The sequence below is a fragment of the Phodopus roborovskii genome, unplaced genomic scaffold (genome assembly GCF_943737965.1).
Source record: "Phodopus roborovskii unplaced genomic scaffold, PHOROB, whole genome shotgun sequence".
NCBI classification, from domain to species: domain Eukaryota; kingdom Metazoa; phylum Chordata; class Mammalia; order Rodentia; family Cricetidae; genus Phodopus; species Phodopus roborovskii.
The window spans coordinates 19,193-47,177 of record NW_026126607.1 but is presented as its reverse complement, the minus strand read 5'-3'; the positions used below and the strand labels follow the sequence as shown (position 1 = coordinate 47,177).

Genomic DNA, 27,985 nt, shown 5'->3' with positions numbered 1-27,985 from the left:
CTCAGGCAGACACACAAGCACACACATTTTAAACCTAGGGGTATGCAAACTGTGACAAATTCACACCGGGGATCAATAAGTTTCCAAACCTGACTGAAAAATGCTTATGCTACATGAAGGGAGTGGGGCTAAACTACACATGTGGCATCTCAACTACTTAAAATATATACATTGTTCAGTGCTAGACTAAAATGTTAGCTGATGCAGAACACCCCAGCCACTAAGTATAAAACAGCCCTCAACCACCCCACACACACTACTATCACTGTTCCATTACTCAGTTTTATCCGGATAGCACTTAGCCTGACTCAACACACTATTTACTTACTTAGCCTGCTCTCCCTACCCCAGCAAAGAACTCAGTAAGAATAAGGACTCTGTTCACTACTCAATTTCTAACACTTGGAGAAGTGCCTGGCATACCATAGAACTAACCCAGTCTTGGTAGAATCACGAGTTTGCCCATGTTCATCAACACGGAATGCCAGTGTTTATACTCCCAGCAAGCTGAAGCACATCCTGCATGCTTTGCATCTATAGCTTCAAAGTCCACAATGGTTTAGACCTATATCTCGTCAAGTTTAAGGGCTGTCTCCACTCTGTTATATCTGTCTCCAGAACCTATTACAGGCCTATAGCAAGCAGAATCTCATGAGGAATTGTCAAGCTGAGCAACATATAGGTACATAAAAGATGCCTATTCTGTGGTGGTGGGGGTGTGTCTCTGTCCACAGAAAGGACCCCTGTCATCCTCAACAGTATGTTCCCTACCATAAGCCACAGGCAGGGCTATGTACACAATCTGTACATCATGATCAGAAGGTAAGCTGGGCCAGTCCAGAATGAGAATCACAACTGTGCCCGTCACTATGGGTGATGTGTAAGACCACAGTCATCAGAAAAGGAGAACTACAGACACCAACACAGAAGGCTCCTTCTTAAGGGAGCCAATGTGGTCCCTGAGACAGATCATGAAGCTACTGACCTCTCCTCACCCCTATAAAAGTCCTTTTCCTAGGTTTCTGTTCATGCCTTCTAAACATTCAGGAATCCAGTGACAAAAATAAAAACAAAAAAACAAAACCTGACATTCTTCAGCAAAAGCTGGAAGAATGGATAATAGGCTCAAGAAGGACCATAGAAAAATTAATTTAGCAGTGTATGTATCCACAACCCAGAATAGAAAAACAAACAAAACAAACAAAGAACTAGAACTCTAGGCATGAGTTAGGGACTGAAACAGAGGCCTGCAAGAACAGGATCAAGCAGTAAAAATGGAAGACATTAAGGTCAACATAATAAAATACCCAATATTTGAATTTCTGGTTGAGCAAAATATCCAGAGATGTTCTAGATGAAAAAAAAAAAAATAGCAAATCATGTGACTTGGAAAAAAATAGGCAGCAATGTTAGTATTGCCCTGAACACCAGCAAAACAGCACCCATGCTTGCTACAAAATGTAGAGGGAGAGAAAAGAAAGATGGAGAAGTAGGAAAGACAGCAGATATTACTTTACATGTATCTGCCCCCTTCTCACCATCCAGCCTGGGTACTGAGTGGGCTGTGAAGTGCTCTGGGCACTATGATCATTTATGTGTCCTTAAAGAGCTGGGTTAGAGCCTGATGTGGTGGCACACAGCAAAATGCTTTAACCCTTGCCCCTGGGAGGCAGGGGCAAAATGATCTCTGTTAGGTCCAAGCAGACCAGGGTCAGGTATTAAGAGCCTATCAGTGGAGGTAGCACATACCTTTAGTCCCAGCCACTTAGGAAGCAGAGGCAGAAGGATCTCTTTGAGTTTTATGCCACCCTGGTCTACAGGACAGCCAGCCAAAGCTACACAGAGAAAGTCTCAGGGGAAAAAAAAAAAAAAACAACAACAACAACAAAGACCCTATCAGAAGAAAGGAAGGAAGGAAGGAAGGAAGGAAGGAAGGAAGGAAGGAAGGAAGGAAGGAAGGAAGAAGAGAAAGAAATTCTGGACATGAGAGCCCAATGAAAGGTTTAAAAACCATTCTCAGTTCAAAAGGATCAAGCCGGTGTGCCTGTCAATTATTTGCAAAGCGTGTGGAATACTGCACACTGTACCCTTACCCAGAGAGTCCCATTTTGGCAGACCTGTGGTGGAGCTCAAAAGCAGATGTTTAACAAGGTCCCCAAAATGAGTCCGATAAAGTAGCATGTCCTTGTAAAGCTTGAGAACAAAGAACACACCTTGAAACAGCACTTTTCAATTTTGCCTCGGCACCCAACCTCCCTTAAAATAATAAAAAAATAAATAAATAAAAAGTGTGAATCCTTCCTTTTAATGAAGACGCCTTGTTTTTCGTGGTGTCAAAATATGAGCAGGGACTAACCTATCAGAATCACCACCAGGAGGTTTGCCCTCAGCCACACCCCACACCAAAGGAATCTCTGAAAAGCAGAGAACGCCGCGAGCACCTCTAAGGAAACGAGAGCGCCATAAAACAGTTATTTAGTAGTAAGAAAATGTCCTAAACCGGCTTAAACCCTTCAAAAGGAGGTAGACAAGCTGAAAGAAAAAAAAAAAATACAAATTCCTACACTGCTGGCTGACAAAGCAAACATGGGCGCGTTCTAATCAGGGGCTTGCTGAGGTCTTTTGCAAGGCGTTTTAAAGCCTGCCCAGACAATGGAGCCGTGGGTTCCGCGACGAAAGCGCATAAGAAAAGGACAACATCTCCCCGCCTGGAGAGCCAAGAAACGGGGGCGGCCGGCCTCAGCCGCACCTGCGGAGAGGACACAGCAGGTGATGGGGGTGCCAGCCACCAAAGCAGCCTGGGCCTGGAGGCCCCGCCGGTGCCCACCCGGGAGCGCCTCACCAGGGCGCCCCGCCACCGCACCGAGCTCGCCCTCCCGGCCCCGACGCCCCGCACCGGCCTCCGGTCACCCGCCCGGTCCCCGGTGCCCGCCACAGGCCCGCCCGGCCGCTCGCCTCAAACCCTCCGCTGCCCTCCCTCACCCGGCCACACCGCCTCCGCACTGACCGTGTCACAGCCTGGCCGGGGAGGACGCCCTGGGCTCCGCAGAACCCGCTCGCCGCGCCGCAGACCTTGTCAGAGGACACGACGTCAAGATCGCGCAGCTGCGAGCGCCGTGACCGTACCACGCCCGGCGGCCATTTTCCGGGGACTCAGGAACTGACAGGTCACGTGGGTTGTGGTGGGCGGGGCTTCGGTGGCCCCGCCCCCGGGCGGTGTAGGAGGAGCAGCGGGTGCCCGAAGTTCCTTCTCTCTGCACTGCCTGTGCTAAAAAGGCGTGGAGACTCGCTTGTTTGTTTGGTGTGGGCTTAGATGTCCTGTTTTGTTTAAGACAGAGTCTTAAGCCAAGGCAGGGCCTCGAACTCACTACGTAGCCAAGGATGACCTTTCTCTCCTAGAGGATCCTGCCTCCACCTCCCAGCGGACCTGTGCCACCACACCCAGCTAAACGTGTGTATTCTTCACAAGTGCTCCAGGCAATATTTTTTCCCTGTCATTCACTTTTATGAAAGTCAACTTATAACCCATGCCTGACATTATAAGCAATCATTCAGAGAAATAAACCACAACTTTGGAACTCATTGACCGCCTACTCTTCAAAGGAAGGAGACTCAGTTCCTCCTTCTAAGGCCCAGGAGCCAGGTGTCTGCCTTCCTGTGCCATTATCCCAAGAGTGCTCCCCTGCCTCTGCACCTCCTCCCTCCAGCTCCCTGAACACCCACTCCAGGGCCCCGCCCCCACCTCTGCAGAAAGTGTCTCTGCAAGGTCTGCAAATGCCATGAACAATCCCTGTTCATCTCTGCTGGACACCATTAGCAGCCCATTCCTGGAAACATCCCCTTCATAAGGCCACGTGACACCTATTTCCTGGTCTTCTCCCCATGCATGGGGCTCCTTCCTGGGTCCCACCTGCCTTAATTAGTTCCCAGCTCCTGAGTTCTACCCACCGTCAGTCTCATGCGGCCCCACCCAATATAACTGGTGTTATAGCTACTGTCAGGGGCCCTAGCTCCCTCCAGGTCCTCCAGGAAGCTGGAAGTTATCTCACACAACACCACATATTGTCTAACCAGCCCACCACATGACTGTACTGTGTTTACCACTCATATCTATTTAAAAGCTTTGGAAGCTCCCCCATGGGACTCCACATTCTCCCAACTCCTCTCCCCACCTCCACTCCCCTCCCTACCCCTCAGAACACTAAGCATCCCTCCATTAAACTCTAAAGTAGGCTTCCTCTTCTGTGGAACTGTTCCCCATGGCTCTTGTAGGTAAGGCCATTGCCCCCACAGACCTTATCCCTTTTCCGTCTGCCTTCCCCTCAAACCCTGCCACCCCAGTTTGAAGGCTGGCCAGTATTTTCTGAAACATAGACATAAAAGGTCAACCCCAGGCTTGGTGGCCCATGCCTTTGCTCCCAACACTTAGAAGGCAAAGGCAGGTGGATATCTGTGAGTTACAGGCTGGCCTGGTCTGTGTGGTGAGACCCTGTCTTAAAAGAAGCAAAGAGTGGAAGAGGAAAAAAAAAGGAAGGAAAGGAGGGGGTGGGTTGTTATCAGCCGCTGGGTGAGAGGAGTCACTGAAAAAAAAAAAATCTCACGAAGAAAATAAATGTTGAGTGAAACATGTTTCCTGTGGCCTTGAGGGCTGCCCCCGAGGACTCACATTTGTGAGTAAGGGTTCCCAGAGGACCCAGACCCTAGTCTTACATTCTGTTTCTCATTCTGCTTCCCAAACCATCCTTCAAGTAACGTACACCTCACAGAGGAGTGTGTAGATTAATGTGACAGCCCCCACAAGCAGGAACTTGGCTTCAGACAGGGCCAGGCTCATACCTACCTACATGGAGCTCTGCCTCCAGGGGGAAACCAGAACCTATGGCAAGCCCAACCCACTGTCTGCCTTTGGAGACTCTGGAAGACAGCACTAATGAGCTAAATAAGCACAAGAGCAAAGTGCAGGGTCCTCAACTCAGGGGCATCCAGACCCTGTGGAACCACATTGGGAATTCTCAGTGAAGACAGTGGCAAAGAAGGTCTCAGCCTCAGACACAAGCCCTGCTCTTGGGACCTACTGTCCCTCCTTTCGTCAAAACCAAATCCCTGGGAACAGATAGTGAGCAAGTAATTCTTCCCTGGGGCTATTCTGGGAAGCCCTGTGGTTAGGAACAGGAGGCTCAGGTGCCTGGATGCAGGCTGCACACAGTGAGGAGAGGCAAAGGAGGCTGAGAATACACTCCAACATCCATGAAGCCAGTCCCTGCCCTGGGCAGGCAGGTCTTAATTTGAGGAGGGTGGGGGTGGGGAAGTGAAGGGGAGCAGGGAACCTCTTAGATTTTTTTTTTAATAAGAAAACAGACATTTCTGCAATAAAATTAGAATTTTAATGACTTAAAATGACAAGATAACAAATAAAAGCAATGAGGGGGAAAAGAGCATTCAAAATGTGGTGGCAGCGTGTAGAGGTCAGGAAGGAGTAGTTGCCAGGCAGTTCTGGGTGAAGCAGGGTTCCTCTGCAAGCTTCTATCACGTCATGTCTCATGAAAAGAAATGTCCCATTTTGAGGAGGATTCGCCAGCCCTGCCACATCGCTGGTTCCTTCCACGATACAGACACTCACACCCAACCCTGCGACCCTGCAATGGATCTACTACTGTAGAACTAAGATGTTCCCTCCTGTTTTGTCTTGAAGACACGCCCCTTCCAGTGTTCTTTAATCTTTCTCTGGTTCATGTAGCCTGCCTAGACCTTTCCGAGAAATGTGCCCTAAGGGTTTTTCTCTGGGATCACTCAACACCCCGAGACTGTGATTCATGGACTTTGAGATTCTGACTTACCTCTTTGTCATGTGTTTTTATGTAGAAGGAAAAACAGGCATTATCTTTCCACTCCTGGCCATTCTTTCCATCAAAGATGTAATTTAATCGACCTCAGATCCTTTGCCTTAGCATCAGCGTACTAACCTCATGACTTCAGCAGCCCAGGTTTTCTTCGTGGCTTCAATTTCATTGTCTAGCATATTTCCCACATAAATCCCAACATGCTTTGCATACCAGGTTGCTCTGAAATTGTTCTTTCTTGGCTGGTATGTTAATTCATTCTTGTAATTCCAATACTTGGAGAAGACTGAGGCAGGAGGATTGCTTTCAATTCAGAGCCAGCCTTATCTACAGCATTGCTCTTCTATGATTATAAAGAAGATGGAGAAATAGCTCAGCAATTTAGAGCACCTACATTGGTGGGCTAACAGCTGCCTATAAATTCCAGTTCCAGGGGATGTGATTTCCTGTCTTTCCTGGTACCCACACCCACTGGCCCCTCCCCGAGTGTGTGTGTGTGTGTCTTACTTTTAAAGGTAAATAAAAAGAATATGTGTTCATTACAAAGAATTTGGAAAATACATAAAAATCTGGTGTCAGATTCCCTTCTATCACTACTTGGGATTATCTGGCTTCTTCATCAGAGATGAGAAGCATAAACTTAATTGACCAACTCTAAACAGAGTTGAAGAGAAAAGCAGTGTTGCCCAGTTAACTGTCAGCAGGACCTAGAACCACCCAGACAAATCTCTGAGGATGTCTGTGAGGAAGTTTCTAGATTGGGTTAAGGGAGTTGGGTAGTGCATTCACAGGCTGGAGTCCCATAAGGTGACCTAAGCATTGGCACCCCTGGCTTCCTGCTTTCCGGCTGCTGATGGAGATGGCCAGTGACTTCAAGCCCCTACTTCCCCTTACCCTCTGACAGAGAGATGAAATAAACCCACCACAGTAAGAGAAAGTAACTAAGTACAGGGATGCCCTGGGGATGTTTGCCTTGATGAGTGATGAGCAGCTGTTGTTTAAGTCACTTTTGCATCACTGTGATATCTGACACAAACCACATAAGAAGGGTTTATTTTGACTTGCTGATTTGAGGGGCTCTGTGGGGACATAGCCTCTTAATTTAGGCAGAACATCATGGCACTGTGAACATATAAAGGGGCTGGAGAAGACAAGAATGGAGATTGGGAGTTTGCTTATCTACCCTTGGGGAGGTGGTGGGTCTCTTGGCAGCTAAAGGTCAAGGATGGTACGTGTGCAGCCAGGGAAATAGTCATGACATTTAATCCTAGCAACAGGAGAGTGTGCAAGCTTCCAGAGTGAACAAATGGATTAGGGTCTACTTTTAGATGCACTGAGTTAGAGGTAACTGTGTTCCAGGTAACGATATTGAGCAGGTATGTACCTACTGGGTAATGGAGAGGAAGATAGACTGAGCAAGACAGGGGATGGTGTGTGTGTGTGTGTGTGTGTGTGTGTGTGTGTGTGTGTGTGTGGTGGCACGCGCGCTTGTGTTGCAGGGAGGGAATGATGGCAGAGCCCAGACTATGAGAGAGGCACAGGGAAGAGATGCTGAAGATAGAACAACCATCCAGAGATGCTTGGAGAGAAGCAAGACTCAACAGCTATAGGAACCTAGAAATAATACCAAGGTGTGAACATGCTTCACAATAAGTATCAAGCAGAACTGGAAACCAGCAAGTTACTCAACAAAAAGCCCCAAAACAAGCCTTGTAAGAGGAGCAGAGGCACTGTGCTAACCAACAAAAAGTCTGAGGGCCATAAGATAGGTTTCTGTTGCTTGTTAGCCATCTTGTTTCCTCCCCAGGCCCTCCATGGGAGAAACTTGAGTCTGAAGATCCTGTGAATTAACATCCTCTTGAAGCTAATGACTCGGGCATTACTGAACTCAACTTTTCAAAGTCTCTGGGGTGTTGTGCAGCTCACTTGCCCAATAATGGCTATAAATAGGCAGCAACTAAGATCAAATTGTAAACCTTGCTTGTATAGCAACTCTCATGTTCACACCGTGAGGATGGTAAATAAATGTCCGTTTACTATGATAAGAAAAAGAAATGGTAGCTGGACAGAGGTGGAGAAATTACTCAGCAGTTACTCAGAGTGCCTGTGTGTAAATCATAATGGTTCTCAACACCCATATCATATAACAAACACCCACATTTTAACAAGCCAGGTGTCCTGCTGGCCTATAACCTCAGCTCCGGGCAGGAGTGGGGTTGAGTGGAGGCAATGGGTGGGAGGTTGAACAGGAAGATCACTGAAGCTTGCTGGCTTCCAACCAAGAAAGCAGGAGCCCAAGGTTCAGGGAGAGATCCCACCTCCAAGGGAGAAGGAGAGAGATAGAGGACAACACTCATCATTCTTGTCTGGAATTCACCTACACACACATACACACACACACACACACACACTGAAGAAAAGAGATGGCAACCAAGGATAACATCTTCTTCTGGAATATACTTGTGAGCACTCAACACACAGAGACACACAGACACACACACACTGAAGAGATGGCAACCAAGGATAACATCTTCTTCTGGAATGTACTTGTGAGCACTCAACACAGAAACACACAGACACACACAGACACACAGACACACACACACACACACACACACACACACACACACACACACTTTTAAGAAAAGAGACAGCAGCCAGAGATAGCACCCCAGGACCACTGCTTCCTCTTGTTCAGCCTTAAAGTCCTGCTAGCTTCTGGTCTAAGATGTCCTATATTGCTTTGGAGGTTGTGACACAGACTCAAACATAAAACAAGCATCCTTAAACAGTAAGAGAGATACAGAGTAAGAGATGATACCAACAAAGAAAAGTACAGTATTTAATGACTTTAAAAATTGAAGCTGGTTTTTTATTCCACCAACAAGCAGCTGGAACAAGCACAAACTAGTTTGGGTTCACTAAACCTAGGAAGGTTGGAGGAAGTAAACAACATTGTTTTTAAAATTCACATTGTGAAGCTCACTAATGAAAAGCCTACCAGGCTCACACAGTTACTGTTAACTTCTGAGGAGAGAGACAGACAGGTGGTAGGTCACTTTTTGTTTCTATGATAAATATACCCCACTAAAAGCAATTTGAGGGAGGCTTATCATAGCTAACAGTTTGAAGGCACTGTCTATCACAGCAGGGAGGTGGGGCACAGCTGGTCACACTGTCTCTGCAATCAGGAGCCAGACAGGAGACAAATACTTAAACACTGAGCCCAGCTTACTTTCTCATTCATTCCAGGATGCCAGCCCATGACATGTTGCTGCCCACATCAGAGTGGGTGTTCCTCACAGACATGGCCAGAGATATACATACCTGTTGATAATTTAAAACCCAGTCAGGCTGACAAAGATTAACCACCACAGGTAGGCATGCAGGCCTTGTATGCAATATTGTTTTTATGAAAAGTGAGGCTGCAGCGCAGAGCTGTGATGGGACACTGGCCTAGCACGTACAAGACCCTGCAGTCCATCCCTAGCCCTCAAGAAAAAACAGGAGTCTGCTGTGCTAAAAGCAGGAACATCTGTTCAAACCAAGCAGCGGGAATGCGGGTGTGTTCTGTGCCTACAGGCTTGAGCTTCTTTTAAACAATGAAAGGCCTAACAATTTCCCCACTATTCCTGTTCCTAACCGGGGGAAAATTACTGTTAAATAGGTCAGCATCTTGCATGCAAAAAAATTTCTCAATTCCTGCTGTTCCTAGTCTACTATGGCTAACACACTGGAGAATCCTTGACCTAGCTTTTTCTTTCCCCCCTCCAGATAGGCACTTATCCCAGCATACCAGTCCAGCAAAGAGGAGCCGAGGCCTCATGGGAGTATCCATACTCCCCCAGCTCTCCATCCCCCACTGCACAGGCACTTTGTGCTGGGTGGGGATAGCAAGGGGGGCTCTAAGGCTTTGCTCACAATGCTACACACCATAGCTCATCCAAGACCCTTTCTCCCTTTACACTTAGACAGTGATGTAGTCCTTAAAGGATCTGCCATACATACTTTGGAAGGTAACTAAGGCACTCATGTAGTGCAGACAAAACACCATACACATAAAATGATTTTTTAAAAATAAAAGTTAACATATTTCCCCCACAGCAGAATCAAGAAAATACCTCAAGAACTCACTGAAGGCCCGACAAGTCACTGTGATAGAGAAACTGCTTATCCAGTGAGAACTCGGCACAGCTTCTCAGAAGCAAAAGCCAAGTCAGGACAGGCATGGTGGGAGAGAGGTAGCCAGGGCGCCCTAAAGTCGGCTCTTCCTTCCAAACTAGGAAAACTGAAGCCTTCTGAAATGATTAGTCTGTTGTAGGCTAATAGATCTTCATACCATCTTAGAGTGGTTTCAGTTGTTGTTTTTTTAACACTTACGGGCCATTGAGATGGCTCAGAGGGGGAAGTCTTAAGACCCAAGGTCAATGGCCACAACCCACATTAAGGGAGAACAGACTCCATATTGTCCTCTGGCCATACAAGCAACATGTCGCGTGTACCTCCCCATACATAATAATAAAAACTTAACTGGAATAATGTTTGAGTAATTGAAAGAATCAATGACAAAAAGCATTTGCTCATGAGATTGTTCTCTGGGTTTATCTACCCAAAGATTGGATTTAACCTCTGAAATAAGCAAACATACATGGGTTCTTTTAAATTACTGTTTAATTGGTTTTAAAGACACATAAATAAGAAAATAAAAAAACATGTAAGTTAAAAATACCTTTAAAAGCCAGCAATAAGCCACTGTGCAGCTCTGAGGACAGGGGGCTAACAAGAGTGGCTACGGCTCATCACAGCACAGCTTGGCTGACACAGTGATGGTTTCAATTCACTGTACACTGAGAACTGATTTCTGGATCGGTTGAAAAATAACACTTCTTTAAAAAAATATTTTGGAATAATAAAAACAAAAACAGACAAAGCACAGACCACCATATGATATTCTCCACCTGGGAAGGCAAAGGGAAATACTGTGAACGAACAGTGACTGTGAGAGGCGAGGGCCTCTCGGGTCAGGAGGACCCTGCCGGCCCTCAGCTGGAAGGGAAGGCAGATTTGAAGCCAGGCCTTCACCTTAACATGATGGGACTTTCACGTCACGTCTGTGTCCCTTTCGCTCCTATTGCCTCACACGGCACTCCTTCGGGTGTGGAGACGCCTTCATGTACGTCAAGGTGACAGAAGACAGATGAGATTGTGTTTTCATTCCACACAGGAGTCTTTTTTGTGTGTGATCAAGTCAGCAGCGAATGGACTTCGCTGACAGATGGGTGTGGACAGAACCAAAGACATTTAAAATGAGATAAAGAGGCATATTTTAAGTCTGACAATCACTCTACATGTGTCTTCCCCGCCCCACGAATGAACAGAGATGATCACTAACAAAACAACCTCCCAAATAAGTTAGCCCAAAACACAGCCCTTGCAGGGAGCCGTGACACACAGGTGGCAATGGGCAGCAAACAGCCACTCTTCCATTCCAGGCACTCGCCCGAAAAACTGCTTAGTCATTTGACTTTCCCTTGCTCTGTGACTTTTGGCTTTACATTCTATTCCATGCTAGTTACAGTGAGCACAGGTAGAGGTGGCCATGTATCACTGGATCAGTGTCAGACAGTGGTTTACAAAGATCTTTGACGTGCTGTTTCTGGAACAGATAGGCTGCCCCTTGCTTTCTAAAAATGCCATTGAGTCACCACCAGTTTTAAAGGCAAGAGAAATTAGCTGGCGTATAAATGCGTCATTAGGTTGTTTAACAGAGTCTCCCCAATCACTGACCTATGGAGCATCTTGTCAGCTCTTCACTGGAATTTGCATTGTGTTAAAAAAAAAAAACCTATTAAAATAAATTGTTATTTGAGAACATACAAAACATTATTCAGCAGCCTACTAATTAAAACGTAATGGGCTGCACCCTCTGTACAACAAGAGCCTTAAAAAGCAGCTGAGGCATTGATTACAAGAGCATCCCTACAAAATATCAACGTGGGAAATCCCGTTTTGAATTTTCCTCTGTAAAGAGAGTCACTCTCTACAAAGAGATTTGAATACGAGGTGTTACAGAAAAATCACTGTAGAGAATGGCTACATCCTAATCCGTCGAGTGGATTTGTTTTAGCTGCAAGTCTCTTCCTTTTGCATTCAGAAGCCTCTCTGATACAAACTCACTTTTCCAAGGGCAGTGGGAAGCAGAAATTTAGCATCCAAGGCAAGTGCCATTCCTTAGATGCCACCAGTAGAGTGTAACAGGTATATATGATCCTCGAGACAGGTAAGGTTACAGTCACAGTGTAATCTAGAATTCTGCACCTAGGTTAAACTGGGTGTGTTGAATTTCAGCCAGGGTAGACTATTAAAGAATGAATAAAATACTGTTTTGTAACTATGTGTTTGAGCCAATCAATCCTCAGTGGACAAAGTAGTGGCAATTATTCTAGACATGTCTACTCTTTCAAGAATGTGACAATTATGATATAGAACTCTTAGAATCAATGAGCTGATACTTGTGAACATCTGATAAGTACAACTGTCCAGATTTACTCATGAATACACAAGTTGAACACTGAGGAGGTATGGGTTTTAAACAGGAAAAGCATTTGTCCTAAATGTTTGATCTAGTTTTCAAAAATAAAACCTTTATGGTTATTTGGATGGCAATTTAAAATTGCTTTCTGCCATTTAAAATATAGAGTAAAGCAGCCTACAGTGACCTGCCCTTCACCTTACAGGCTTGGGGGTTTCAGGGTGCCCCCCCCAGGCAAGAGCCAGAAGGACCAGTCAGGCCAGTTAGTACTTACAGGAAGCCATTGTCACTTTCTAGATGGTGACTTCAAAATTGGCATGTGTGGAAATGCCCTGTATGGGTGTCATCCATAAGACACAGTGATCGGGCCCATGGAGCCTTCTCTCCAATTCTGGGCATTCCAGAAGCTAATCAAGCACGCCGAGTTCTGATTAAATACAGTGAGCTGAGACACATCAAATTAATAATTATTGTTTCAAGGAAATGAAATTGAGGGAAGAATATTTTTGTTCTATTTTCCCTGAGTAATTTATAACCAAACAGAAGTATAAATATGATGTAGACTGACCCTTTCTAGAGTGACTTCAGGACACTCACGGGATGGAAAACAATATAAACACACACTGAAACCTGTTCTCCCTGTTAAAACTCAGCAAGCACATATTATAATGACCTCTTCACAATTAACAGTAGCACAAATGTTAGTCTAAATCCTTCTAAGTAGGAGCAAAATAATCTTTATAAACATCCCAACTAGAGATATTCATTTTATAGAATATAATTTTTGAGAAAAATTGAGAATTTGATTTATTTTATTTTAGATTGCATAACTATGATTATTTCTCCAAATTAGAAGACAGCCATTCGACCTGCCCCCCCAAAATGATCTCAGAAATATAACTAGTAGCTATAGAAGACTGAAACAAAGAAATCAGTCAAATTGGATGTGCTGTGTATCATCGTCTGGGAATAGAACAATGATCATTGTCTTGCTTTTTGGATGATAGTACTATGATTATAAATTCCTTGAGAGGAAACAGGCAACATTGACTCAAGTGTGTATAGGCCTAAAAATAAAATGTGTTTGGGTAACAGGAATAAATGGGGGGAGGGTTATTTGTAAGTGGCTGGATAGGCACAGCAATCCTTCAGCAGTTTCTACTGGGTCTCCAGCTTTCCCTTATGAAATGCCTGTGGCTGTCTTTTTAGGCTTTGGGTTTGATCACTTTCTTTAATAGTGATTGGATTCTCCATGGTATGCATGAAATTGCAGACATTTGCAGGCAGGCACTATCCATCAACCCTTCTTTCCTCTCAAATCCTACAGCTAGGTTGGTTTCAACACGTGGGGAAACTAAGAAAAAGTATTTACCAGCCCTTTCTCTGGGAAGGGGGGGTGTGTGTGGTGGGCCAGCTCTCCTAATCAGATGCAGACAATCTGCCTTCAGAAAAGCAAATGTGCCACCCATACCTGCAAAGTCCTAGAATGCCACACTGACCCAGGCACCTTTCTTGTTCCACTAAAACCCTAACTTTTACATCATCACTGCTGGTTGCTTCTTAACTTTACTCACAAGTGTATTAGTGACCAAAACAAAAACAAACAAAAAAACCCCAACTGATTGTAGACTGATAATTTGCATTTCATTTGAAAATTTAAGGCAAAACCAAAACAAATTTCACAAAAAGACCGGTCTAATAACAGAGAGGCCCACAAGCCCAGCCTTTCTCTCACAAGGCGGAACCTACAGTCTATAGCTCGGTTCCATGGCCTCATAGCCTCCCCCTCCCTTACAGCTGTTGCAGCCCACAGCACACTGTTGTTAGATCAAAGACATACCCAGTCACATAGTCAAGAGTGGCCCCTAAGAAGAAAACACCAAAAGTATTTGTTTTGATAGAATCTAACACCCATCTTAACAAGATTTTTAACGGAAGAATTTTAATACGTGAAGTTAAAGAATGTAGAAACTAATTTATTAATTTTTTAAAAATGTCATTTAGGCTCAGCAACTAAGTTTTTCCCCCCTAAATCTTTCCCAAATAGCAATGAAAATGACAAGGACAAGAAACCAATGAACCATACAATAACCTTAATCACTGGAGATCTCTTTCAAAATCTTCAAATAATCTACCACTGTTACTCATAATCTCTTCTAATTCTATGTAATTTATGCTTGAGAAATTTCTTCATAAAGTCCACAGTATTACCACCTTATTAGTCTTTCTGTGTCCCACACAGTCACACTGATCTTGGGCACGAAAGGGGAAGCCTCTGGTCCTGGCTCTGGACCACACAGTGCTTTCTTCATCTCATCTTCCCTCTCACTATTTTTTTTCTTAAGAAAATAAGCCTAAAATATCACATTGCCAACCTTTAATTATGTTTAAGAAAGTCATCCTGAAAGCCCCCTAACTGACACCAGGTAATTAAGCTCCCAGCAGAATAAGCTACCTGTAATTTAACAGCCCTGACTGTACACAGCTCTACCATGGATGCAGCCCTCTGAGCTACCTCAAGAAAACTCTTCAAATACTGAGATGTTTATTGCATTTTTCAAGTACCCACAATCTTAACTATCCGGTTTAACCTCCTCCTCCCTCACTCCCACTCTGCAGGGCAGCACATCAAATAGTGAAATTGTCTCCTCACAATACTACACTTGAAAATACCATCCAGGAACAACATTTTAGGAAACAGAAGGTTTAAGGCAAGACATTCATTTGGAAACAGTTAACCTTTCAATCATCCAGATTGACATATGATCATTTTTCCAGCTCTTCAGTGCCTTGGGATACACAGTGTACATTCAACAACAGGGCATACATATGACCTGGAGGGCATACGCTGATGTCTGAGTGCCCTATTGAAACATGGAAAGATTTTGTGTAAGGCGTGACCCACAGGAACATTGGCATGGGAAGGGTTATTTCACTCCGTTTCCAATCTGGTGTACAGGAAATCCCCTCTCTGAGACTGTCCCGTTTCCACCCAGTTTGTCTCTGGAAAGGCATCAGGACTGGTTTCTGTTCACAGGCGGGAAACAGCCATCATGCGCTCTCCCAGTCACTGTGTTAGTGACAAGTGTCTAGAGGCAATGTCTTGGTTCTGAGTGCAAACATTATTTGTCATGGAAAAACTGTTTTGTCCTAGAGAATTTTCTCTTTCGTCAAACTTCTTGGCTCGTGAGAGCCGAACATTTTCCTGTGTGCTCTTTCCCCTTGGAGATTTTTTCACCGGCAGCAACAGCAACACTAAGATACTGCAGATGTGAAGGCAGTAATACCAGGAGCTAAAAGGAAAAGGAAAATGGTTTACCAGCTTCACCTTTGCCAACATCCAGGGCCCTGCTAACGGGGTTATCCACCGTATTTTTCCTCCCTTTTTCCACAGTGTATGCCTGGGCATGAATAACGGCATTACACCCCCAGCTTGCGAGTTTAGGCCTAGGCACACTGCAATGTTTTGTAAGGCTCATGAGGCTACACAGGACACAAACAAAAAGGCATTCATTAGCAGAGGCATCAGTCTGAACGTACCCACAAAATTACATGTGGGGTCACCAGAGGACACTGGACAGACAAGAGAAGAGTTGAGTCCCTTCTTGGCCTTCCCCAAAGCCACTGTCACTCAGTTTACTAAGACTGAAACAATGTGAGCAGTAGGTAACAAACACTGTGTGACAGGTTGTACTTAAGAAAACCACCAGAAAATCAGTCCCTAAATCTGCTGAGTCTGATAGGACCTTAACTGCTTCCAAAGTTGAAAGTTCAAAGTGACTGACCAAAGAAATATGGGACAGACAATCCAACCAATAACCCACCCACATTTTTAAATGAACAAACTTTGCTGACATGGACACTTTAACCAATCATTTGTCTTTCCTGTGTGGCTATCAAGCTTGGTCCTAATGCCAGCATCTAATTCTTTGACCACAGATTCTTGTGCTGAAGTCACAAACCCCACAGAAATGGAGAGAATCAAGCTTCTAATTTCAAACACGTTGTTAACACGGGAGTAGTGGATGCTGTGGAGCAGGGACAGATGGAAGAGTAACGGGAAACACTGACTTTCAGACAGTGACTTCCGAAATACAGAGGCTTTCAGCTGTCAGCCAAGCAGAGAAGGGGGGTGGGGGGAGGCAGTAAGTGCAAATACTTTCCTATGACTTGAAAATCCAGCTAATTAGTAATCGATAAAGCATGCCCCCTTTCCCTTTCTAGCCATTTTCTGGACACTTAGGCTACAGCCAAGTCTTCCTGGGGTGGGGGCAGGTCCCTCTGCTGGTACCACTGAGGGAACCACACTTCCACCTTTGGGCTAAACAGGATGAGCTGTGCCATGGAAATTGATAATATACTTAATGGCAGAAATGTGGCTGCAATATTATTTGTGTAGTTGACACAAACTGGAGTCATCAGAGAAGAAGGAAGCTGTTGAGGGAATGCCTCCGTGAGATCCAGCTGTAAGGCATTTTCTCAATTATTGTTTTCTTGGGGTGCTGCAGAGTGTACCCAGGGCCTCGAAATATAGAGAACCACCGTAGCACTGAGCTACCTTCCCGGACAGCTAAAGTTTTGAATCTCAGGGTGGAAATGGTACAGTCCATGGTAGGTGGAGGCTGGTGGTCCTGGATTCTATAAGAAAGCAGGCTGAGCAAGCCATGGTGAGCAAGCCAGTAAGCAGAACCCCTCCATGACCTCTGCATCAGCTCCTGCCTCCATGAGTTCCTGTCCTGACTTTCTTCAGTAATAAACAGGAATGCATAAGTATAAGCCAAATAAACCCTTTCCTCCCCAGCTTGTTTTCTGGTCATGGTGTTTTGTCACAGCAATAGAAACCCTGACTAAGACACTTTCTGTTATTCTATTCAGTTAGTACAGAACTTTCTTTGTGAACACAGCGACTCCTCCAGGCAGCTGAAGAGTAGCACTTACCTGTAAAATTTGAATGATGGTTTTATAGAAAGAAGTACAAACGGTACAACCGTGTAACTTATTGTTATTTGCGTTGCTACCCATGTTATGATGTCATAAAATAACTTAAGTTGAGGGGGTTCAATGAAGTAGTGTCTAAAGTTACTTCTCACCTGAAAAGAAATAAAGACACAAAAAAGATTCACTACATTTTTAGATCAGCATTATATATAAAACACAGTGGTGACCACAACTACTTCAAGCCTGTAGAGTAGTATTCTCACCCTGCTGCTTGAGTTGTCTATTACCAACAAGCCCGTTTCCTCCAGCACGACGGCACCATGCCACCCCAAGATGCAAAACCTTAGCTGTCTGGGGGAGGCAGCTCAGTGCTACGGTGCTCATCTATATTTCGAGGCCCTGGGTGCACTCTTCAGCACCCCAAGAAAACAAGACAGAAGCCTCACCTGCCAACTCTCTGATGATAGGGACAGAATAGGACCAAGCTTCTGGGCTAGTGTTGAGACTTCACCGCCGCCTGCTTCCTTTCTTCCATCTGCCTATCCTGAACTATCCACTCCTCACATGCACACAAACTCACTGCTTTAATTTACATTTCTCCGCCATTTCCCAAATACACTAAGGCATGCAATCTTTTCCCCCACTGCACTCCAGCTGGTACTGACTACCAGGAGCTACAGCCTGTGTTACTCTTTCTTGCTAATCTCTTGGGTACATCAAAAGGAGTATCTGCTACAGTGTTAGATGAAGCTACTTTACCCATAAGGCTCTATAATGTTTGCTAAAGCATACTTTTTGACACATTGCTTCCCACTAGTTGAATTTCAATACACCAATTTATTCTCCTTTTCTCTCTCATAGTATGAAGCTGTCTTAATTGCTTCCCCAAACCTTTCCAGGTTCCCCCCAGCAAATAAATACTCTACTGGATGGTGCCACATCCACAGCATCTTCCACTGGGAACTGGCCATCCCCTTCCCTAGGAGTGGTCAAACTCTACTTTGAATTAAAAGAGGATTCAAGGGTTACATCCATAGTAAACAGAAATTTTTGTTTGCTTTTTTTTATCTGTTGCAAAAAATTATTTGATTACTTGAATAAAATTTCAGTATCTCCCCCTTTCAAGTTTCTAAGAAAGTTTCTAAAAACAGACCATTTTTCCCCAGAAATGTTTTTTGAAGAACAGACCTACCCATTCTTTTTTGTCTTGTTGGTTTTTGCTTTGTTTTAGATTTGTTTGTTGTTTTTTTGTTTTGTTTTGTTTTGTTTTGTTTTTTGATACAGGGTTTCACTGTTTAACAGCCTTAGTTACTCTGGAACTTACTCTGTAGACTAGACTGGCCTGGAACTCACAGAGATCTGCCTGACTCTGCCTCCCTAGTGATGGGATTAAAGGCATGCACCACCACCAAGCTCTGACCTACCCATTCTAACCATCTTTACTTTCTCTCATTCACAAATGTCATGAGATGTTTTAAGCACTTCCCACATGCCAGGTGTGTGGCTTCTCCTGGTGTACAGTTAGTGTCGAGGCTTGCATGGGGTGAGCATTAGCTTCCAAGCACAATTAGATACCTAACTTCTCCTGGGAAGATGATGCTAATCACAGCCAAAGAACAGAGATTCACTCAATGAATTATAAAATATAAATGCCAATACTTACAGCACGAGCTGCTAATGTCATTAGCACGCCTGTTAGAAACGTCAGATAGTATCCTGGGTAGACCCCATGCCAAATGGCAGAGAGAAAGAACGTCTGGGTTGTTGGACTAAAGGTCGCTCGTTCATAACACACCCTAAAAACCATGGAAAGAGGAGTGAACAGACTGAGGCCCACAAAGCCCACAGGGTCCTTCTCTGACCTCACAGAGTTAGGGGAGCCAGGAAAGCAAACAGCACTTCTCCTGGGCCTAGCTGGGTCACTTAGTGTCACCTTACAAGCATAAGCTTTGTCCTTATCTTTTCACGGGTATGTAAAATTACTAACATGGTCACTTCTGGTATTTGGGAGTCTATATACCAGTCTCATTTTCCTAAAGCAGAGGATAGGATTCAGTATGAGTTTTTTCAGACAGAACCATTGAGAAGGCTAGCTGGGGCGCAATGACGACAACATATGTTTTAATGTCTCAAGGGGTACATTCGATTGTCACTGCTCTGTGACTTCTGCTCCCAATACCTTATCTCTGGTGTGTGCTATTCCACCCAACCTCACATCCTGAGACACATCTGACTTTCAGTTCTCAGTGCTCTTGCTAGTCTTGCTCTCCTTTGGAATCTGCACTCCAGGAACAGCTGTAAGATTTTGTTGTTGCTTTTCAAGTTACTTTATTTTGTGTGTATGGATGTCTAGCCCACATGCATGCATGTGTATGACATGCATGCCTGGTGCCTGTCAAGGTTAGAAAAAGGCATCAGATCCTCTGGAACTGGTGTTACTGATTGTTATGAACCACCTTGTGGTGACAGTTGAACACTACATGAGCAGCAAATGCTCTTAACTGCTGAGCCATTTCTGTAGCCTCCAGCTATAATGTTAAGGGTATTGTGAGTTCTTACTAAGGAGTGGGGACTGGGTATTGTAATTTTAAAAAGCAGCTCCTGAGAGAAAGATGCCATGCAATACAGCTTGGGTGGAGGTATTTTTACTGAGGGAAAGTGAATGGGAAAAGGAGGGAGGAGAGACTGGCCTCTGGGGACTGGGGAAGCAGGAGAGAAAAGAAAGGGAGAGGAGGGGGCAGAGAAGCAGAAAGAGAGAAAAATGGGAGGTAGGCAGGACCCTTTTAAAAGGGAATGTAGTAAAATAAAATAAAGGGGATGTAGTGAATGTGCACAGGGGGTGCTCTTAGTGGCTCCAGCTGAGGGTGTGTCCTGTCAGAACCCCAAGGGCAGGTCAGTACAGATGCCTGAGTACTAACAATGGGTCTTTTGGTCCTACATGTATGTCTCACGTCCAACATATAAAGAGCAGTTGAGTCAGTTCCAGAAATCCAAGGCAAGCCCAGAGGTTGGCTGTTTTGTTGTGTTTTTGTCTGGTTTGGTTTTTTTTAAGGTAAGTTTTTTCTATGCAGCCTTGGCTGTCCTGGAACTAGCTCTGTAGACCAGGCTGGTCTCGAACTCACAGATCTGCCTGCCTCTGCCTCTGCCTCCCTAGTGCTGGGATTAAAGGTGTACACTACCTCTGCCCTGTATGCATTTATTTAATTGCCTACCCAGACATCAGCAGACCTGAACCAGAAGGAGGTGACACCAACATAGGGATGTTTGTGACTCAATTCCAAGCCTTACTTCAGTGGACGCTAATGGTATAACTTGGGTAAAATCAGGACCATGATGGCATCCAACACACTGACAATGAAGAACGTCACCTCAGCAAGCTGAGGCCCAATGCTGATGCCAGAGCCTGCCCAAGGGTGACTCTTGAAAGAACATACCTTTTGAGCCAAAGAGCTGTCTGGATATTCCAGTTATCAAGAAACATCTTAAAACTTGTTGACATCTGAAAAACAAAGGGATCATTTTCTTTGGCCAGTAAAATAATGAAGCTTTATGTCTACATAATAATGCTTCAGCATGCTAAGAAATTAAAACCAAAAGTCAGTGGGTAATGATGACCCAGCACCGATTCCTTCCTCAATACTTTTCTAATACAGAAGCATCTTCCACGGAGCATCATCTATCAGAAGGACATTGCCATGTTCTCCCAGGTCATCCACACAGAGAAGTCCACTCACACAGTGATCTGCTCGCCCCTGTGTCCTGGATAGTACTGCCTCACCTTCCCTATCCTCCATTCTGTCTCTTTCCAGGTAAAGGCTGTCCACAGTCACAGCCACCCAGCACTGTTTCTCAGGCCCCATTGGCTACTCTAGATCTTGAAGCTCCCCCAGCTCCACACTGTCTCCAGACAGCAATGGGCTGTGAACCTCTCAGACTGGGGAAGCCTCTGTGGTCAAGCTAATATTATTACATTTAGCACTTCCTGAATGTGTATGTCTATATCTGGGCTGCAGCTTGTCTGCTGTCATTCTATGTAACTGTCTTCCTTCCTCTTATTCAGTTACGGTGATGGTGGGGGATCAAACCAAGGGCTACCACACATGGTCAGTGCACAGCCAATCGTTGTGAGCAGCTACATCTCTAGCTCCTTCTGGCACATTAGATTCCACACTCTATTTATCATATCAAGGTCATTGATGACCTTGTCTAGCTTCCCCTACCTACCCATCTACATATCAAAACCCTGATCTCTGATTGACAGGCTGTCCATCATCCCCAATAGCAGCATCTTGATGATGATTGTGACATTCCAGACATCTCATACAGACATGGTTCTCAACTGTAATTAGGTCCCCAATATATCCACTGGCAGCTGTTGCCGTCTTGAAAACAGTTATTACAATGCAATGTTTGTGTGTGTGTGTGTGTGTGTGTGTGTGTGTGTGTGTGTGCGCGCATCACATGCACTCCCACACGCACGCCCTCTGCATATCTACATGTGTGTGCAGGTGCCCACAGGGGCCTGAGAAGAGTTTCAGATCCATAAAGTTACAGGTGGATGTGAGCTGCCTGACATGGGTGCTAGGAATTGAACTCGTCCTCCCAAGAGCAGTGAGTTCTTTTAACCACCGAGCCATCTCTCCAGCCCCCTAATCTTTACGTTTTAAGATAAAATTAAACAAATGCCTCCTCAGCACTCCCTACCCCCCCTCCACCCCCACCCCTCCACCCCCCCCCACGCCCTGGCTACAGGCCTCCACAGATCTGTGTCACCTTTTGTTTCCCCCTCCCTGCAGAACTGTTAAATCGTAACGGTACGGTTGTTCCTGGGCACCTATCTCATTGACATCTGGGGGCATTTAGCAGTGGTCACTGTGTCCTCCTCCAGGGAACCAATGCTTCTCTTTCCTCATTCCCAAGGTGATGCCACATGTTCCCAGGAGGAAGAACTCCGGTTTTGGGGTGTGGACAAACCCTACCCTTTTTATGGATAACCATAAAAATGTGGATAAATAACAGTCTCTCTATTGGGGGGGGGTTGGAGAGGGTTCCTCAGAGTGGCGCCAAGGGTCAAGGGTTGTAAATATCAACCCGTTCATTACCTTACTTCAGCAACCACCACTTCCTCTCCCCCTCCCTACTTATTTTTATTTTATGAGTTTTTCACTGAGTGTGTCTATGCAGTCTGTGCATGTGGTGCTTCTAGAAGTCAGAAGAGGGCACCAGATCCCCAGAACCAGTTGTGAGTGGCCCTGTAGGGTGCTGGCAGCTTCTGAGGCTGTTTGATGTGGCTTCTGCTTCTCTGGCCTCGCCACAGCACCTTGTCCTGCAGCCCTGGGAATGGCTTGCCCTTTCCAGCCTCATAGGATGCTCTTCCTCCAGGCCTCACCTAGTCACCTCCCACTTCACTTTCCCTAAGACACCAGACACAGACTGTATGTCTGTACTTTCCAGGTCAAAACCTACTTGCAGCACTTTCTACAGCTTCCTGAGGTCCCTTAAGTCACCAGCCATATTCGCGCACCAGGGGGTAGTCTACCACCAGTAAATATGGGGTGATGGTCGGGATATTGTTCCACAGCCCTCCTCCCTGTCATTTGGTTTTGATTTTTCCACCCCCTCCTCTCACGAGCCCTGAAAGGGGGTGGTGTGAGGCATCCAGTGTTATGCCAAACACTCAACAGTCATTGACTCACAGCACCTTGACCATCCATGAATCTTCGTATAAAAATAAACATCAATCCATGTGTGAAACATGTCCCCTTCATAGTCTCACGTATGTCAACACTCAATCCCCAGTTGATGGTGCTGCTTGGGAGGGTTAGGAGGTGTGTGTGTCTTGGGAGGTTAGGAGGTGTGTCTTGTTAGAGGAGGTGTGTCATCAGAGGTGGACTCAAACAGGTTAAAGACTCATGCCATCTCTAGATCACCCCCTGCTTTATGCTTGCAGTTCCACGATGCAAGATCTCAGCATCTGACTCTCACCTTCTATAAGCCCAAAAGAAACTCTTTATTCTATTACAAAAAACCCCCAAAGGTCTGAGTCTTACTGTGGTCAACACCCATTAGCACCACTCTAAAGACAGCTCGCCATAACTGTGAAAGCAAACTGTGGTGTTAAAATTGTCACATGATTAACATCTTAATCATTTACTAACCTCTATTTGCTGGATTCTCAAATTGGAAATTAAGTCCCAACGAGCCACTCCATTCCTGTCATATCCTCTGAAACCGAAGCCTGCAGCATTGTTAATGGCATCAGCTGTCACAAAGTAAAGTATTAGAAATATCATTACAATCTATACATATATACACACATATCAGAAATATTACAATGTATGCACTATATATGTATATATACACATATTTGTTTTGTCTTGTTTTAAAGACTTACATATATATATATATATATATATATATATATATATATATATATATATGTGTAACCAACCCTACAGGCCAGAGGAGGGCACCACATCTAATTATAGATGGTTGTGAGTCACCATGAGGTTGCTGGGAATTGAACTCAGGACCTCTGGAAGAGTGGCAGTGCTCTTAACCTCTGAGCCAACTCTCCAGCCCCTTGTTTTGTTTTTTTAAAGATGGTGTTTTACCTGCATGCATGTTTTATGTACTGTGTACATTCGTGGTGCCCTCAGGGGTCAAAAGAAGGTGTTAGATCCCTTGGAACTGGAGTTGCAGATGTTTGTCAGCCACCATGTTGGTGCTGGAAACTGAAAACGCCTCCTCTGCAAGAGCAACAAATGCTCTTAAATGCTGAGCTATCGCTCCCACCCTTCAAAATATCTACTCTATTTTTCCAGAAGGTTTGTACTATGATTTACTCTTAAACAGTAAAAGGAGACTTTTTATTTACTTGTATCTGAGAGATTGAACCTTGTGCCTTGAACCTTCTAGGCAAGCCCTTTGCTGGTGAGCTGCAACCGTAGTCCATGACTTACTCTAATTTTAAAAATGTGCATGTGTGTATATTTCTCTCTTTGTACATGTTACATGTATGCAGGTGACCATGGAGGTCAGGAGAGGATTCTGGATCCCCTGGAGCTGGAGTTACAGGTAGTTATAATCTACCAAACTCCTCAGGTCATTTGGAAGAGCAACAAACGGTTTGTTTTTGTTGTTGTTGCTGTTGTAATTTTTGAGACAAGGTCTTTATATTGCCCTGCTATTCTGGAACTTGTTCTGCAGACCAGGCTGGCTTTGAACTCACAGAGATCCACCTGCATCTCCCTCCCAAGTGCTGGGATTACCCCAAGTGCTGGGATTAAAGGCACTCGCCACAGCAACAAGCATCCTTAACTGAGTCATCGTCTGTCCAGCCCTGGTTAATTCTAATTTTTAAGAGAGGTTAGAAAAATCACACACAGTGAAAATAATGACCCTGTTAAAGGCAGCTGGTTAGCTAACAAAACACCAGATGTGAAGTAAGAGGAGACAGGTGAGATTAAAAAGTCTGAGGTACACATTAGAATATGGTGGAGAATGCTCAGCCATCTGGAAGGCACTGCTGGGAATCTTCTGCCCTGAGCTCAGTGCGTTCATGTTGGCCTTTATTATAGATAGAAACATGTGGGGGGGCTAATGTTTTCGTTTCTTTCCTTCTTGGCTCACCACAACCCACTCTGTCTGCAGAACCTGCTTTTCAACCCGTTCACCATGGTGTGCCATCAGCATCTTTGCTTACAAACCTGCTCAAGATATGAAGTTTCTGCCCCAAGTAAGTCCTTCCCAACCAACTGGAAGTGTACCTAATTCATACCATCTGTGTCTTGACCAAACTAGCGGAAACCCATCAAAATGCAGCAAAACAACACACCTTCATAGACATGGATCCTACCCTCAAATTGTTTATTCCTTATTTCTCATTTGATTAAACAAATATATATATATATATATATATATATATATATATATATATATAAATTTGGTGAGACAGTGAGCAATCAAGATTTACCCTTCTGTCAGGTTTAAGAAGGGTACAGCTGTGCAACTTCATGGTGAGCCTACCAATATGGTATCATGCAGGCTTATTATAGGATCAAAGATAACGTCTGATAAGAACATAGAGAGAGCCCACTCCCACCACACAAGGCTGCCAACAAATCCAAATGCGTACAGAAAACCCATATTCCTGCAGCTAGTGGTTTAATAATCCAATGGCTAAAATCCACCTTATTCCATTTGTTTGTTTGTGGGCAGGAACATCGGGAGTTCACTGCTACACTCAAGACGATTTATGTGGCGATAACATGAAAATGTTGAATACTGGCAGTTCATGACACCATCATCTGGAGCCTCCCAAGGCTTGTGCAGCCATACAGCAGAAGGCTTGAGAGAGGGTTCTCTCCTCCCCAGACCCATCTTTTCCATTCGGTCCCCAACACGCCAGTCAAGGTCCAGGCACGTGTACACACCTCTTCAGCCTTAAAGGCACAAAACTCTTTATTATGGTCCACCTGTCAGGTGTCATGGACACTTTCGTGAACTGATGTGATTTTTCACACTTTACCAGTGCAGTTCTGATCATAATAAACCATATCTAATGGTGTCATAACAAATGTATTAAAATCCTACTAAACTACAGGTACCCTGGAGACAGGGACTACCCCATTCATGTTAGTATCCAATCAAGCTCATAGAACCTAGCACACAACAGGCATTAAGATAAGTACCTGCTGTCACCTCACCTATTCACTGACTTTTACCTTATAATAAAATGGGCCTTGCTCATGAACTTCAGGAGTTTGTTTCTTAGGCAAAATGACTTGTTCTACTTGTTCTTCAACTGTATATACTCAAGAGGGCGCTCTTGAGCTGGATGCAGTGAGGTGCTTGCAGTTCAGCTACTAGCAAGGCTGAAACAGGGGGATTGCTTGCACTCAGCAGTTTGAGGCCAGCAGGTACAATACAACACAGTCACAGAAAAACAAAACAAAACAAAACAAAAACCCCAGGCCACTGCCTGAAATCAAGATACACTTCAGCATAGAAACAAGTCTACATGCTACTTACCTAAGGTCCATGCAAAATAGTACTTAGGTCTGGCAGCCAGAAGAGAGACATACAGATAGCTGGCTTTGGCTGGCCATGAGGCAGTGGCTTGGAAATGCTCATCAATGTTGTACTCCACGGGTAGCATATTGGAGATGGTCAAATGAAACAACAAAGAGAGTCCACAGACGAGGAGCTTCTCCGTGACTGCTGCCTGGAACAGGTAGATGAGAGTCACAAACCTCACAGGACTCTGTTTGCACATTTCACACACCGCCACCAGATATATCCTGGCAATGCAGCAACAAAAAATCAGGAGGCGCCTTGCCCGGGGCATTTCACCCTCATTAACTTCCATCACCAAAGAAGGGTCTGTCAATCAGATCCAGGGCTCCCTGATATGACTAGTCGTGCTGGTCAGCTTGCTCTGGGGATCCTATGTCTGCCTTCCAGAGACAGAATTACAGGCAAGTGTGACACACTACCACTACATGGGTTCTGGAGATCCAAACTATGGTCCTCACACTTGTGAGTGCTTTAGCCACTAAGCCATCTCCCCGGCCCCATGAGTAAGACTTGACTATCATCATTAGGAGGAGAACGTGAGTGGAAAAAGGAGCCTTCAGTGTTTCCAGTGGTGACCCATGAGGGGCTGCCATGTAAGACCCACCACTGGATAGCATTGCTTTCACTAAGGATTGGTTTTCTTTCTTTTATATTTGTTTTATGTGTATGAATCGTTTCACCTGTATGCTTGCAGGTGCACTGTGTGTGCCTCGTGCTCACAGAGGTCAGAAGAGCCAGATACCTTAACTGGAGTTATGCATTATTGTGAGCTGCCACATTGGTGCTGGGCATCAAACCTGGGTCTTCTGCAACAGCAACAAGTGCACTAAACCACTGAGCCATCTCTTCAGCCCCTTACACAGTGACTTACATTTGTTCTTTAATCATGACTTTGCCTCTACTAGACAGCACAACTAGTAGAGTATAAAGAATTAGTTTTCCTGAAAGATACTTTTAAAGAAATAGATGAAAGCCAGGCAGGTGGTGCAGACATGTAATTTTAGCTACCTGGGGAGGTTTGAAATGGGAAAATTGTAAGTTCAAGGCCAGGCTTCAGAGTAAGGTCACTGTCAGCTTCAGGACAAGAGGGCTGGACAGGTGCTGTGCAGTTCTGAGAGGACTAGAGTCTGGTTCCCAGAACCCACTTCAGACAGCTCACACTGCCTGTAACTTCAACTCCAGGGGATCCTATACCTTTTTTTCTGATCACCATGGTTCTCCCTACACACACTCAGACACATAAGCATTTTTTTAAAAAAATGAAAACAAAAATTGGGAATGGAGGACAGAGATGCAATTCAGTGGTAGAATTATTTGCCTTAATACATTAGCAACACAGGCCCTGACAATGCTCTGGGTTTAATCCCTAAAATCACACCACATGCACACTCATGAACACATACACATACATACATACACACATGTGCACACACATATGCACACATGCATGCATGCACATGCACTCTTGCACACACATACACACCCAGGAAGCGAAAAAGAGAGAAATCAATGGGGGAATTACAACAAGTGAAAGCATTAGACTTTTCCAGAAAGCCAGAGAGACAAGCTATAGAGCCACAGCTCCAGGCGAGCCCTC

The 27,985-nt window shown here is 44.8% G+C and overlaps 2 protein-coding genes across 2 annotated transcripts in view; both read right to left on the bottom strand.

Annotated features, from left to right (window-relative positions):
- The window catches only part of Kidins220 (kinase D interacting substrate 220), an 80,069-nt gene extending 76,895 nt beyond the window's left edge, over positions 1-3,174 (bottom strand). The window contains 1 exon segment of the mRNA XM_051205971.1: positions 3,008-3,174. The gene's annotated coding sequence lies outside the window, so the exon portion shown is untranslated.
- An 11,153-nt stretch (positions 3,175-14,327) lies between these two features.
- Positions 14,328-27,985, bottom strand: part of Mboat2 (membrane bound O-acyltransferase domain containing 2) — a 32,820-nt gene continuing 19,162 nt past the window's right edge. Inside the window, exons 5-10 of the mRNA XM_051205968.1 lie at positions 26,344-26,536; positions 23,469-23,572; positions 20,745-20,809; positions 18,974-19,106; positions 17,311-17,462; positions 14,328-15,665 (exon numbers count right to left, since the gene is read on the bottom strand). Of these exons, the coding sequence (XP_051061925.1) occupies positions 15,440-15,665; positions 17,311-17,462; positions 18,974-19,106; positions 20,745-20,809; positions 23,469-23,572; positions 26,344-26,536 (873 nt within the window). The 3' untranslated portion in view covers positions 14,328-15,439. The remainder of the gene's footprint in view (positions 15,666-17,310; positions 17,463-18,973; positions 19,107-20,744; positions 20,810-23,468; positions 23,573-26,343; positions 26,537-27,985) is intronic.